The 16,121-nt window shown below is 42.7% G+C and overlaps 1 protein-coding gene across 4 annotated transcripts in view; it reads left to right on the top strand.

Moving 5' to 3' along the window:
* LOC106600469 (signal peptide peptidase-like 2B) overlaps positions 1-16,121 on the top strand; it is a 54,867-nt gene that overhangs the window by 14,968 nt on the left and 23,778 nt on the right. For all 4 annotated transcript variants that reach the window (XM_045714856.1, XM_045714855.1, XM_045714854.1 and 1 more), the window contains exons 6-8: positions 3,456-3,598; positions 4,066-4,162; positions 4,388-4,504. In XM_045714856.1, coding sequence (XP_045570812.1) covers positions 3,456-3,598; positions 4,066-4,162; positions 4,388-4,504 — 357 coding nt within the window. The remainder of the gene's footprint in view (positions 1-3,455; positions 3,599-4,065; positions 4,163-4,387; positions 4,505-16,121) is intronic.

Below are 16,121 nucleotides of genomic sequence, written 5' to 3'. Positions count from 1 at the left end.
AGTCACTTTAATTAACTCTACCTACATGTACATATTACCTCAACTAACCGGTGATCCCGCACATTGACTCTGTACCGGCACCCACCCTGTATATATTGTTATTTTTTATTGATCCTCTTTAATCTCTTATTCTTATCCGTATTATTTGGAACTGCGCTGTCAGTTAGGGGCTCGTAAGTAAGCATTTCACTGTAAGGTCTACACCTGTTGTATTCGGTGCATGTGACTAATAAAATTGGATTTAAATTAATATCTGCTGCTGATGTAGCTCATGAGCTGGAGCTGTCTGAGCTGATGTGTGTGTGTGTGTGAGAGTGTAAATTATGTATGTCTATGGTGTGTACTATATAGGCACCTGAGCTGAGCCAAAGGGAGACTCGGCATCTACCGACCCACTACCACTATCAGATTGGGGGGAGCCTATGTTTTTTTGTCCCCCCACTTTGGTTCTGAAATCACCATCACTTGTCATTTTTTCAGACTAAGTGTTTGAGCTAGTAATGTAACAATATTTAACGTTTACAAATTATCCAATGAATATGTAGTACAACTTTGGATTCCATCCCATCTCAAAATCGAATGGTTTTGACTGTTCAAACGTTTCTACGGCGTGCTCGTTTCGCTTCGGCCATGCAGTGCGCTTCGCAAACGTGATTGCCGTCCTCGTTATGAAATTATCAACTTTACCCTGTTTATATACAAATGACCAAATGCACTGATTGTTTAAAGCATAACTACCAAAACCATTGCTGATGGTGAACCTGAACAATCAAAATAAAATATATTGTAAGCCCTGTTCAGCAGGTATAGCCAGATGAGTTGTCTTCAGAAGTTTACTTTTATACCAGCCACACGGTACATCGTATTATCGTGAGAAACTCTACCTCAGGCAAGCAATGCTCGAGACTTCCTTAGATATCGTGCACCAGCTGATGTTTACAAAAATACATAGACCGCTGCCCCTTGTCTTATTAACAGACACCGCTGTTATATTTACATTTTTGTCATTTAGCAGACGCTCTTATCCAGAGCGACTTACAGTAGTGAGTGCATACATTTCATACATTTTTTTTTCTTCCCCGTACTGGTCCCCCGTGGGAATCGAACCCACAACCCTGGCGTTGCAAACACCATGCTCTACCAACTGAGCCACACGTGTCGTGTCTTTGGGGTACCATTAAACTGAAGACATGTTTATCAATTAACTCCCTGTAATTATTATCACGCGATCAAACTGATTCATCGTTTAATTGTAATTAACTAGGAGATCGGGGCACCAAGGAAAATATTCAGATTACAAAGTTATAATTTTCCTAATATAACTTTCCTATATTATAACATTATATTCTATTATAGTATAGGCCGATTATCTTCTGGTTTAAATGATGTATTTTATCTCGCGTCCAGTCTCATTCCAAACGTCGTAAATTGTTGTATCTGCACGAACCCAGTCTTTACTAAAATCATCCATACATCAATTGTCTTAAAATCATTTATTTACTAAACTAAGTAATTCACATAAAGTATACAAACAGTAATTATCATCACAAAGAATTGGTAGGGTAATGTGCCCTAGTGGGCTAAAACAGGCATGGCTGGTGTCTTGTAGAACAATGGGTCATAAAGGTTCAGCTGAGGAGGTACACAGAGTTCATTAATATTGACAATTGAATGCTCACTCATTCGGGAACAATTGCAATCAATATATATTTACGCTCAGTGTGTCGTCGGGATCCTTGTTGGAGCGTCGCCCGGTTGGAGAGTTTTCTCTCTCTCTCTCTCTCTCTCGGTTAGAATGGATCTTTCAAAGCGACATTCATTAATGTCGTCATAGAATGGATGTTTCGTTGGTCTTCGCGTTCAATGATATAATTTACTTAGCTGCAGACTAATAATTAATATCAAAGACTTGTTCTTATTCTGTCGCTATCAATAGTCTAAAAGTTAACCACGTGGTATAGTTCACTTTCAGTAGAGTACTTGGATGGTCAAACCTATTGGCCAACTCGCAATGGAGTGGAGGCCGGGTCTCAAGAAAGTAGATCAGGCTATGGTTTTATAGTGAACATGTCACATGACACCTGGTCCTGTCTGTGTCCCTGGGGGCGTGCCGATGACTGAGTTAAGCTTGGTACAGAAATATAATTCTATCACATTAACATCAGTACATAGCATCTCAATGTATTACAAATAGCTTTATCCTTATTAATACATTCTATACAACCATGTGGATGCAAGTCTCAAGGCTGAGGCAATTATATAAACCGTTTTATGGTAATATGGCTATATTGTCTCTTCTGAGTATCACAAAATTTTACCAAGCGGACCAGTTCGTAGCTGGATTCTTCACCAATCTTCCATACCTTCTCCAGAACACAAAAGTCATTCGGTTCCCCAATTCTGTGAGTTGGAAGAATTTCCTGTGTCTCTCTATGGGACCCCTCTGTGTCATGTGGTTGTAAGATTCTCCTCTGGAATTTTACAACCCTTTCACACAGGGTCTGGGTGGTGGGAGGTAGGTTGGGGGATGGTGCAAGGGGGGAGATGGTCAACTGTCCTCCCTGTACTCAAAGAGGCCAATGTCATGACACACGGTACATCGTATAACCAGCCAGCTGTATGTTGATATTGTCGTCGTTCAGCCACGACTCCGTGAAGCATAAGATGTTACAGTTTTTAATGACCCATTGGTAGTTTAATCTTCCCAATAACTCGTCCATTTTATTGTCCAAAGATTGCATGTTTGCTCGCAGAATTGAGGGGAGTGGGGGTTTATTCGATCGCCGCCTACTCCTCAGAAGGCAGCCCGCCCTCCGGCCTCTCTTTCGCTGCCTCTTCACGCAGATCACTGGGGTCAGGCTTGTTCCTGAGGGAGCCCTCTGTATGTCCTCGGGCTCTTAATTTAGAATGGAAAATGTATGTGTTTATGCAACAAATGTTAGTGTATCTTACCAAATCGCATCGATTCGTTCTCTAATCAAACCGAATTGTTTCAAATGAAAATGGATCGTTCCTGTATCATATTAGAGCCCATGTATAGAGTCAGATGCACATCCCTAGTTATCATCTCTGGGGAAATCCCACCCAACACAGTTAATCTTGTCCGATGTTATTCCATTGAATTGCAGTCTGAAGACTCATTCTACTGTGTGTGGAGGCAGTGTCATAGGGCAAGGCTGAGTGAATCCTTGTGTTGTCTGAAGAGACGTTCTATGTGGAGTGGAGGGCATGGCTGTGTGACTGGTGTTGTCGTTTAGAGTGACTCAGTAGTGATGTTGACCAGAGAGAGAGAGCCAGCTACACTGCAAGGCTGAGTGGCCATTGCTGGGGTGACTAAGAGCAGAGTGGAGAGAGGGAGAGGGCTAGAGTGAAATTGCCTCTACTGATCAGAGGTCAGTTCGGCATTCCAGAGGCATCCTCCCTCCCTCACGTGTCCCTGTTGTGTCCCTCTGCAGGCGCTACATGAAGCACAAGCGTGACGACAGCGCGGAGAAGCAGGAAGAGGAGACAGTGGACGTGACGCCCATCATGATCTCTGTGTTTGTGGTCATGTGCTGCTCGATGCTGGTGCTGCTCTACTTCTTTTACGACCACCTGGGTACACACCTAGATATACACCTGTAGCTGTCGTTATCTCTACCTCTCTCTCTCTACCTGTAGCGTTCTGTCTCTCTCGCTCTGTCTGTCTGTCCGCCTCCCTCAGCCTTTCTCCATGTCTTTCTTTCTCTCTACCTGTTTTTTTAGTTGTCAGTAAAAAAATAAGTAATTACATTATAATAAGCTAGTTGAAATACAATGCCCTTCTTGCAGGGGTCAAAGTTTTCTGTCACAGAGAAAATGACTGGCATTGGTCAAACTCACAGTTTAATACATGTACTAGATTTAATCCTCTTTCCCTAAAAGCATGATGGTCATGCCTTTTTTCATGAAAGGGGAGGTTAACTTCGCCCCACAGACAATCGATCTGAGTTCTACATACCTTTTTTTGTTTGTTGCTTTAGCCACAGCCCTCCTGTTAATTTCTCTCTGTGTGTATGCTAATCCTCGCGCTCTCTGTCGGTTTAGTGTATATCATCATTGGGATATTCTGCCTGGCCTCGTCTGTTGGCCTCTACAGCTGTCTCTGGCCCTTTGTGAGGAGACTCCCCTTTGGCAAGTGCAGGTGAGAGACTTATCAAATAAACTTAACAAAGATCTGTTCATAATCACAGATTAAGGGGTACCTGATCAACCTAACAACACAAATCATAAGAAGAGTAGGCCTATTCAATCAACCAATCAAAAACAAACTGAATCAATGCAAATAGTTTACTCTTCTCTAACTATTGTTGGTTTTTTACTTTTTCCAACTTTTAATTTATTCCTGGTTTGTTGTGTGTGTATATAGGATCCCAGAGAACAACCTTCCCTACTGCCACAAGAGGCCTCAGGTCCGCATGCTGCTGCTGTCAGCCTTCTGCATCGGAGTCAGTGTTATCTGGGGCGTGTTCCGCAACGAAGACCAGTGAGTTTCTGTGGGCGTGTGATCAAATCAAATCGAACTTTGCCACAGGCGCCGAATACGACAAGTGTTGACCTTACCGTGAAATGCTTACTTACAAGACCTTAACCAACAGTGCAGTTCAAGAACAGTTTTTACAAATATTTTTTTTTACAAGAACAATATTTACCAAATAAACTATAGTAAAACATTTATAAAAAGTAACACAATAAAATAACAATAACAAGGCTATATACAGGGGGTACCAGTAACGAGTCAGTGTGCAGGGGTACAGGTTAGTTGAGGTAATTTGTACATGTAGGTAGCTGTGAAGTGGCTATGCATAGATAATAAACAGCGAGTAGCAGCAGTGTACAAAACAAATGAAGGGGGTTCAATGTAAATAGTCCAGTGGCTATTTGATTAATTGTTTGGCAGTCTTATGGCTTGGGGGTAGAAGCTGTTAAGGAGCCTTTTGGTCCTTGGCGCTTGCCGTGCGGTAGCAGAGAAAACAGTCTATGACTTGGGTGACCGGAATCCATGACAATTTTATGGGCTTTCCTCTGACATATTATATAGGTCCTGGATGGCAGGAAGCTTGGCCCCAGTGATGTACTGGGCCATACGCACTACCCTCTGTAGCGCCTTGCGGTCAGATGGCGAGCAGTTGCCATACCAGGCGGTGATGCAACCGGTCAGGATGCTCTCGATGGTGCAGCTGTAGAACGTTTTGAGGATCTGGGGACCCATTCATCCTGAGGGGGAAAAGGCATTGTCGTGCCCTCTTCACGACTGTCTTGGTGTGTTTGGACCATGCTAGTTTGTTGGTGATGTGGACACCAAGGAACTTTTCAACTCTCGACCCGCTCCACTACAGCCCCGTCGATGTTAATAGGGGCATGTTCGGCCCTCCTTTTCCTGTAGTCCACGATCAGCTCCTTTGTCTTGCTCACATTGAGGAAGAGGTTGTTGTCCTGGTGCCACACTGCCAGTTCGCTGACCTCCTTATAGGCTCTCACCATGGTCAGGCCTACCACTGTTGTGTAGATAGCAAACTTAATGATGGTGATGGAGTCGTGCTTGGTCATGCAGTCGTCGGAGAACAGGGAGTACAGGACGGGACTAAGTACACACCCCTGAGGGGCCCCAGTGTTGAGGAACAGCGTGGCAGACGTGTTGTTGCCGACCCTTACCATCTGGGGGGCGGCCTGTCAGGTAGTCCAGGATCCAGTTACAGAGGGAGGGGTTTAGCTTAGTGATGAGCTTTGAGGGCACTATGGTGTTGAACGCTGAGCTGTAGTCATTGAAAAGCATTCTCACATAGGTGTTCCTTTTGTCCAGGTGGGAAAGGGCAGTGTGGAGTGCGATTGAGATTGCGTCATTTGTGGATCTGTTGAGGCGGTATGCGAATTGGAGTGGGTCTAGGGTATCCGGGAGGATGCTTTTGATGTGAGCCATGACCAGCCTTTCAAAGCACTTCATGGCTACCGCCATGAGTGCCACGGGGCGGTAATCATTTAGGCATGTTACCTTCGCTTCCTTGGGCACAGGGACTATGGTGGTCTGTTAGAAACATGTTGGTTTTACAGACTTGGTGCAGGGAGAGTTTGAAAATGTCAGTGAAGACACTTGCCAGTTGGTCCACGTATGCTTTGAGTACACGTCCTGGTAATCTGTTTGGACCCGTGGCTTTGAATGTTGACCTGTTTAAAGGTCTTTCTCACATCAGCTACAGATTTTCAGATATCCTGGTTAGAGGATTCCCGGACTTCCTGCTTATTCTCTCCTTATTCCGGGAATCATCCAACCGTCTCACTGGTTAACTATGCTAGAGGGATGAGTAACATTGCCTGAGACCTGAAGACTGGCTTCAGCCTTTTGCTCAGTGTACTTGAGGTGTTTGTGTCAGGGTTTCTGTTTTAAAAAAAAGAAAATGTAACCTTTATTTAACTAGGCAAGTCAGTTAAGAAGAAATTCTTATTTACAATGACGGCCTACCAAAAGGCAAATGGCCTCCTGCGGGGACGGGGGCCTGGGATTAAACATTTAAAATACATACAATATAGATATAGGAGAAAACGCATCACAACAAGAGAGATAACACTACGTAAAGAAAGACTTAAGACGACAACACAGCATGGTAGCAACACAACATAACAACATGGTAGCGGCACAAAACATGGTACAAACATTATTGGGCACAGACAACAGCACACAGGGAAAGAAGGTAGAGACAACAATACATCACACAAAACCGCCACAACTGTCAGTAAGAGTGTCCATAATTGAGTCTTTGAATGAAGGGATTGAGATAAAACTGTCCAGTTTGAGTGTTTGTTGCAGCTTGTACCAGTCGCTAGCTGCAGCGAACTGAAAAGAGGAGCGACCCAGGGATGTGTGTGCTTTGGGGACCTTTAGCAGAATGTGACTGGCAGAACAGTTGTATGTGGAGGATGAGGGCTGCAGTAGATATCTCAGATGGGGGGTGTGAGGCCTAAGAGGGTTTTTATAAATAAGCATCAACCAGTGGGTCTTGCGACAGGTATACAGAGATGACCAGTTTACAGAGGAGTATAGAGTGCAGTGATGTGTCCTATAAGGAGCATTGGTGGCAAATCTGATGGCCGAATGGTAAAGAACATCTAGCCGCTCGAGAGCACCCTTACCTGCCGATCTATAAATGATGTCTCCGTAATCTAGCATGGGTAGGATGGTCATCTGAATCAGGGTTAGTTTGGCAGCTGGGGTGAAAGAGGAGTGATTACGATAGAGGAAACCAAGCCTAGATTTAACTTTAGCCTTCAGCTTTGATATGTGCTGAGAGAAGGACAGTGCACCGAGAGAAGGACAGTGCACCGTCTAGCCATACTCCCAAGTACTTGTATGAGGTGACAACCTCAAGCTCTAAACCCTCAGAGGTAGTAATCACACCTGTGGGAGGAGGGGCATTCTTCTTACCAAACCACATGACCTTTGTTTTGGAGGCGTTCAGAACAAGGTGAAGGGTAGAGAAAGTTTGTTGGACACTAAAAAGCTTTGTTGTCGAGCATTTAACACAAAATCCGGAGAGGGGCCAGCTGAGTATAAGGCTGTATCATCAGCATATAAATGGATGAGAGAGCTTCCTACTGCCTGAGCTATGTTGTTAATGTAAATTGAGAAGAGCGTGGGGCCTAGGATCGAGCCTTGGGGTACTCCCTTGGTGACAGGCAGTGGCTAAGACAGCAGATTTTCTGACTTTATACACAGCACTCTTTGACTTAGTTAGCAATCCAGGCCAAAGACCCCTCAAAGACACCAATACTCCTTAGCCGGCCCACAAGAATGGAATGGTCTACCGTATCAAAAGCTTTGGCCAAGTCAATACAAATATCAGCACAACATTGCTTAGAATCAAGGGCAATGGTGACATCATTGAGGACCTATACGGTTGCAGTGACACATCTATAACCTGAGCGGAAACCAGATTGCATACCCGAGAGAATACTATAGACATCAAGAAAGCCATTCAGTTGATTATTGACAAGTTTTTCCAACACTTTTGATAAACAGGGAAAAATAAAAACAGGCCTATAACAGTTAGGATGAGTTTGATCTCTCCCTTTAAATAAAGGATGACGTGTGGCTGCTAAAGGAGCTCCTTAAACTTGACCCCCAAAAAACATCTGGGTCAGATGGTTTAGACCCTTTCTTCTTTAAGGTTGCTGCCTGATCATCGCCAAGCCTGTCTCTCTTTTCTGGGGAGGTACCCATTGCTTGGAAGGCAGCACCTCGGACTCAGTGACTGCCTGCAGGGAGAAACTTTGTAGCGGGGCAGGGGAAAAAGAGGGAGGATTATCGGGGATAGTTGCATTAGAAGGGTTGGGAGATGAGGACATGTTGGACAGGCAAAGGCATAGCAGAGTCAAATAGGAATCCTGACTTAATGAAGTGGTGACTGAAGAGCTAGCCATGTGCTCAGGTGGTTTAAGCATGTCCAGTTTAGGTCACCAAGCAGGATAAATTCAGACTTAGTGTAAGGGGCCAGGAGAGAGCTTAGGGCAGGTAGGGTACAGGCCGGTGCTGATGGAGGACGATAGCACCCAGCAACAGGTCAACAAAGAGTTATTTGAAAGTTTAATGCTTAAAACCAGAAAATCAAATTGTTTGGGGAAAGACCAAGCACTAAAGGTGATCATTGGTAAAAATTGCCACTCCCCCACCTTTGGAAGATCTGTCTTGCCGAAAAGGTTATAACCAGAAAGGTTAACATCAGTATTCAAAACACTCATCCTTAACCACGTCTCAGTAATGACCAACACATCTGGATTGGTGCTGTGGACCCACACTTTCAAATGATCCATTTTAGGGTAATAAGCTTCTAGTGTTAACGTGCAGAAAACCCATGATTTTACGAGAGCAGAAATCAGTGAAGCAGAGCACAAGTCAGAATTGGTGCTAGCAACAGTAGATGGGCCAGGGTGTTCATGCACATTTCCAGATATCATCAACAGTAATACAATCAAGGCACGGCATAGGACAGGGAGAGCTCTACAGTGCTGATTTATGACATCTGAATGTGCATCAGATGGCAACAAGATCATATTGTACAGCAATTTCATCAGGTAACATGAATACAAAGCTACCTCTGAGGGTTTAGAGCTCGAGGTAGTCACCTCATACAAGTACTTGGGAGTATGGCTAGACGGTGCACTGTCCTTCTCTCGGTGCACTAGTTAGAATAGGATGGGAGGCCAAAAGTCTGTGTAACCAAGTGTGGGGAAAAAACATAGTCGGTTCCACGGTTGGGTAAAGAAAGTTTGTAGTCAACAAAATATGCAGGAGTCATGAGGCAAAATGCACAAGAAAAAAATAAAATCTATAACGACTTGGGGCTAGCCATTGTAAGTTTAGAGTTACTCGCCCCAACAGTGTGTGAGTGCTGGAGGCGACCAAAAGCTTGGGAGAGAGGGGGGGAGTGTGGTGGGGGTACCTGTACCAGACAGGGGGAGACAACCAGGGCAGACGGTGAACAGATCGCCAGGTGGAATCCAAGCAGCAGTGCAACGGAATTAGGTGTCACACCCACTTGGGTGAAGCTTTTATTTCTGGAGGCAGATTTCTTGTAGAAAATGCCAGTGAATGGTCTTTGAACAGCTGGAGGGGGCTTCAAAGGATGCTTCAAAGACTCCTGCCACTTGTTGGGCCCAAAGGCCTCAACACCTTTTTTACTTCACATCTTAGTGCTAGTTGAATTTGCATCTGGTCTGTCCTTGCAAGCCTGGGAGCCTTAACTCAGCATTCAGTCTCCATTTAAAGTAAAATATATCATTGTAATGTACTTTATTTTCTTTTTTCTTTTTCTTCTTGGCTTTCAAAATAAGATCAGACCAAACACTACTCACTCAGTTCCAGGTTGGATGGTGTCCTCAGGTCTCTGCTGTTTGTTTGCCAGAGCACCCTCTATATAGCTTGGAAAAATAACAAACAAACAAATTAGGTTGTAGGTTTGGAGTTTTGATCTGGAGCGAAGGCCATGCTGTGGAGGGTAGCATCCTGCATATGTACCTGCTGAAAAATCCAAGTTTATCTAACTCCAAATCTATCCTTTTGTAAAAAAAAACATGTTGAGAAATATGAGCGCTCACATGCCACTGTGTCTCTCTCTCTCTGAGGGGGGTGTGCAATCTCCATTGGGAGAATGTGTTGGGGGACATTTGACCAGCAGCATTTTAATTTACCAGACATTTGAGGTGTTTACCGGACCCATATGCATTGGCTGCGTAACCTGATTAGGGCGTCCTCCCATGGTGCTCAGAATGACAGAAATCACATTTAGATTATGGGAATTCATCTTAACAGAACATGCAACTCAAGGATGCAATGGCGTGGCCTTCTTACCGAATTCTGATGTGGACTTTGAAGACATTTACTTTTCCTCAGCCAACAAGACAAGTAACGAACAGCAAAATCACTAGTCTATGTCAATCTACTATCTCCCTGTCGTGACGTTGTATTAGTTAATGTGACGACTGTTGCTCATCGAATGATTAACGGTTTATAATTGCGTGATTAAATGAATTAAGCACTGAATCAAGCAATTATTAACTCATCAACCTGGGGCACCATGGGAACAGTATTTTGATTGAGTTTCTATTTCCCAAATTAACTCAAAGGATATCAGAATATCGATTTTACAACAGTCGCTAAATTAATCAATTTCCTCTACAGTCTCATTCTGAACGTCGCATAATCCGGGAATCTGCACGGACCCGGGCTTCACCAATGAGTTTACCACACCAATCTTAGTTGATTATTTATTTACTAGCAAGCTAAAATGATGATAAAAATACACATACACAAAACACAGTCTAGCTATTGATTAGGACTTAGTATAACGGGCCAACACACTATGGCGCGTGTTACCCAAAATGGGGATTTAAAAGAGAGAGAAACAAAGGAAGTACACGAGAGAAATATACATTTGGGTTCATTTGTCAACTATGCTTATTTAACCTCTTATGGCTAGGGGGCAGTATTTTCACGGCTGGATAAAAAACGTACCCGATTTAATCTGGTTACTAATCCTACCCAGTAACTAGAATATGCATATACTTATTATATATGGATAGAAAACACCCTAAAGTTTCTAAAACTGTTTGAATGGTGTCTGTGAGTATAACAGAACTCAAATGGCAGGTCAAAACCTGAGAGATTCCTTTACAGGAAGTGGCCTGTCTGACCATTTCTGGAACTTCTTTGCCATCTCTATCTTTTACTAAGGATCTCTGCTCTAACGTGACACTTCCTACGTCGTCCATAGGCGCTCAGAGCCCGGGAAAAACCTGAATGTCGTCATCCCAGCCCCAGGCTGAAACACATTATCGCCTTTCTCAAGTGGCCGATCAAGGGACTGTGGGCTTAGGCGCATGACCTGCCCGCCCCCGTCTTTGTGATTTTTTTCCCTCTGTTTGCCGAAAAGGAGATTCCCGGTCGGAATATTATCGCTTTTCTACGAGAAAAATGGCATAAAAATTGATTTTAAACAGCGGTTGACATGCTTCGAAGTACGGTAATGGAATATTTATAATTTTTTTGTCACGAATTGCGCCATGCGCGCGACCCTTCTTTACCATTTCGGATAGTGTCTGGAACGCACGAACAAAACGCCGCTATTCGGATATAACGATGGATTATTTTGGACCAAACCAACATTTGTTATTGAAGTAGCAGTCCTGGGAGTGCATTCTGACGAAGACAACAAAGGTAATGAAACTTTTGTAATAGTAAATCGGAGTTTGATCAGGGCTAAACTTGGTCGGTGTCTAAATGGCTAGCCGTGATGGCTGGGCTATCTACTGAGAATATTGCATAATGTGCTTTCACCAAAAAGCTATTTTAAAATCGGACATATCGAGTGCATAGAGGAGTTCTGTATCTATAATTCTTAAAATAATTGTTATGTTTTTTGTGAACGTTTATCGTGAGTAATTTAGTAAATTCACCGGATGTTTGCGGGGGGTATGCTAGTTCTGAACGTCACATGCTAATGTAAAAAGCTGGTTTTTGATATAAATATGAACTTGATTGAACAAAACATGCATGCATTGTATAACATAATGTCCTAGGGTTGTCATCTGATGAAGATCATCAAAGGTTAGTGCTGCATTTAGCTGTGGTTTTGTTTTTTGTGACATTATATGCTAGCTTGAAAAATGGGTGTCTGATTATTTCTGGCTTGGTACTCTGCTGACATAATCTAATGTTTTGCTTTCGCTGTAAAGCCTTTTTGAAATCGGACAGTGTGGTTAGATAAAGGAGAGTCTTGTCTTTAAAATGCTGTGAAATAGTCATATGTTTGAAAAATAGAAGTTTTAGTATTTTTGAGGAATTTGTAATTCGCGCCACGCCTATCATTGGATATTGGAGCAGGTGTTCCGCTAGCGGAACGTCTAGATGTAAGAGGTTAAACCTAGCCTTGCCCCGAACTGCCGCTCTTATGGGTCAGAATATAATGATGTAATTACGTGTTGGAGGTCTCAGGTGGGAAGCTCCGCGTGGGTCGTTTAGGCTTCTCAATGACGCACTTCTCCGGCGCAACTCTCTGGTTGTCCTCACGATGTCAGTGTCCTTCTTGGCTAAGTGGTCTGATCCCTCGCCCTTGATCTGAAAGGGGTCTTCTGAGGACAGACAGCTCTGTAGCTCAGAGCTCACAGCTTCTGACTCGAACGGTGTATATACCACGATTCAATGGAGAGTGGAGGCTGGGTGGTTCGGCTTGAATTCACCCGCTTAGACACAGCTACTCGTCCGTAGCTCGTGTAGAAAAAGATTTCTTTGTCTTCAACCTTGTGTTTCGTTTTGGGGTTCGTTGACTTTGTTAGACCATCGCTGCAGCTTGGGGTTAATTAGTCTCCTATGTTAATTCTCCACTCTCCTGTCTTATACCCTTGGGTCAGAAGTGGGCGTAACCGCCTTTAGGGCAATTCTCTGGGCGGACCAAGTTAAGGGGCAAGGCCTAGATTTGACTAAAATCCTATTTTAGACACTACCTTCACATCTCATCTTTACCAAAACATTCTCTTTGATTTGGATATTTTCCACACAACGTACAATGTATAAACATCAGGCATATACTGGGAAAACTCTTAAAGGTACAATGTTTTCATAATAACGTAATCTCTTAACCTTTAAAAACAATTCAAAAGTTACATACATTTTCATATTCCACCTCTCGCCATGACCACCGTTGTGGCTGACGGAAACCATTGTTCCAAAGTCCCTTTATTGCATGTTTAATGTTCTGAGGCCAGAATTCCATTGTGAGGACAAAGGAATTTCTCTGTGGCCTAAGGTTTATTATGGCGTGAGGGGTCATAAAACCCCCACATCTTCAGACCCCTAGATCTCTCTGTTGGGGTTTTGGGAGATAATCTGTAGGGTGGTGGTCTCCTGTACCCTGACCTGATCAGGACAGTCATGACATCCCATAGTAGAAAAGTTGACCTATTCTATTGGTCAGCGTGTCCTTCTGTGCGAGGATAGCCTATTCCAAACAGACTTTCCAGTTCTACTATTTTTGCCATGTAATGTTATGAAAACTAAATCAGACAACCCCATAGTAGAATAGTTTACCTAGTGACCTAGTCTGCTTGTTGTTGTGTGTTCTATGTTAGAGTAATATTCCTCTCGAGGTGCATTCATGCTGGGAGACCCATAGGAGGGAAACATTTGTATTTTGACAAGCAGTCAGTGCACAACAATTCTTAATGCAATCGCTGGAAAACACTTTTGAAATTATTTTTGTCCGTTTTACATTTCTACCACGTTTATTTCTCTGCTCCTTCAATTGCGCGCGTGGCATCGTTTTACAACCAGAGTTTCAGGAATGGTTTAGGCGCAGCTGCGCAAAACAGCTCTTAAAGGGGCAATGACATACTTTGAAATAGAAACCGAAAAAAAACAAATTTAAGTGAATAATAATTAATATACATTTTTAATAATAACAATTAGGATGTTGTATCCAATGGGATAAATGCAGATGGACAAACCCCATGCTTCACCCTATGTACATTTTATAGTCACTGTGCTGCATCAGTTAGGCTACAGGTGATCATGCTTTTTGCTAATAGCACACCTGATAATAGACCACAGGCTATATGCATGGTCCAATAACTTAATAATTGTACCATCATTTTACCAATATGTTATTGGGGCCATTTCTGGAGGTGGAAATTATATTTTAGATGGTGTCAGCGTCATTTTATTTTCATTCATTTTGGAGTGGAATGTCCTTTTTAAAAATCACCAGAAATTAGCTTTTCAGTCCTTCTACATAAAAATTATCCGGGGAGGACCTCGGACCCCATAAGCAAGGGGACTGGAATTAGTCAAACTCAGTTTAATACATGTACAAAATGATCCTCTTTCCCTAAAGAAAGGGGGATACCTAGTCAGTTGTACAACTGAATGCATTCAACTGAAATGTGTCTTCCGCATTTAACCCAACACCTCTGAATCAAAGCATGATAGTCATGACTGACTTACATACATGAAAGGGGAGGTTAATTTGGCCCCAGACAATCAGAGATTGACTTAAGTTTCAGTCATGTTTTTTATTTATTTTCCTGTAATATGAAGTAAAACATTCAGGTTTCACACAATTTGGTATATGTTTTCAAAATGCATACTGTCTCCAGCTCACATTGTAAAGTGTGACTCGCTGAAGCCTTCCTACTGTTGCCTATGTGCTTCAATTACCAGTTGAGAAATAAAAAGAGCAGCTCTTTTAATCGTGAACATCGAATCTGTTTTTAACATGAGATTTCATTTAGAATTGTTGCGCAATGATTGGGCTTATAAAAGCACGTTTCTCTCCAGCAGCAACAGGAGATGTAGCAGCAGCTCTCACGCACTCTGATTTTTCGTTTAAAATAGGCTCTGTATCTGTATGCTATGTGCGTGTGATGATTTCAGAATCATAACGACTAATGAAAATACACACGCGCCAATTTAATTACACTAAATTATGCAAATAAACACAGACTGATAAGCATGACCGGTCAAATAGAGGCGAAAGAAACGCACACCTATTTAGGTGAGGTACTAGCTAGCGGAGTGGAACACTTTCAAAAAAAATAAAGGAGAGCTGCACACTCTAGGAGCTCAGATGGAAAAATGTTATGTCCAACGTTTCGACAGACAAGCTGTCTTCATCAGGGTATAATGACAAACACTGCGGGGTGACTCATTTTATATAGTGTCAAAAGACACACACAGGTGTCTGTAATCATGGCCGGGTGTGGCCTGATATCATTGATTAATCCGAATATATTAACATAGCATACAAAAAACATAAATGGATAGCATACGATCATAGATATAATTTGGCAACATAAGCCTACAAACATTTACAATAGCAAAATCACAAGAATGGCTTCAGATAAAAGTCTATGTTGAGACTGAAGGGAGCAAGGGTCTTTAAATTAAAGATCCAGGCAGCCTCTCGTTTTAATAATAAATTGTCGAGGTCACCCCCTCTCCTAGGGAGGGTGACATGTTCGATGTCAATATAACATAGAGACGAAATCGAGTGGTTTGCTTCCAAAAAGTGGGCCGCAACTGGGTATGTCGAGTTATTGCACCTAATGGTGCTACGATGCTCTGAGATACGTACTTTTAATTCGCGCTTTGTTTTACCCACATCATTTTTACCACATGGACAAGTTATAAGATAAATAACTGGCTTAGTGGAGCACGTGATAACACTTTTTGATTGGGATCTGTTTCCCTGTTTGGAGGTGTTTGAAGGATCTACATTTATAAGGGCCTTTGCATTGAGCACAGCCATTACACTTGCAGTTTCCATCCATTAGGGGCGCAATACACGTTGTGCAGGGATATCTTGGGGTGGTAAATCAGAGTTTACCAATTGAATCCTACAGACGAAGAACCATATATGTGACAATTTTTCAATTTTAAGATAATCAATTATTGATCTCTGAGGTTTCTGCCCTGCGATAATACGACCGAGGTCCGAAAACACATTACCGATACTATCATCGGATCATAGAATGTGCCAATGTTTGTATACGATTCCCTTAATTTGTTAAGAGCACTTTGAATAGCGGGTAGTTAGAATGCAAGAATGCTTCTTTTTGCG

The sequence above is a fragment of the Salmo salar genome, chromosome ssa03 (genome assembly GCF_905237065.1).
Source record: "Salmo salar chromosome ssa03, Ssal_v3.1, whole genome shotgun sequence".
NCBI classification, from domain to species: domain Eukaryota; kingdom Metazoa; phylum Chordata; class Actinopteri; order Salmoniformes; family Salmonidae; genus Salmo; species Salmo salar.
This window is presented reverse-complemented; position numbering and strand designations above follow the sequence as displayed.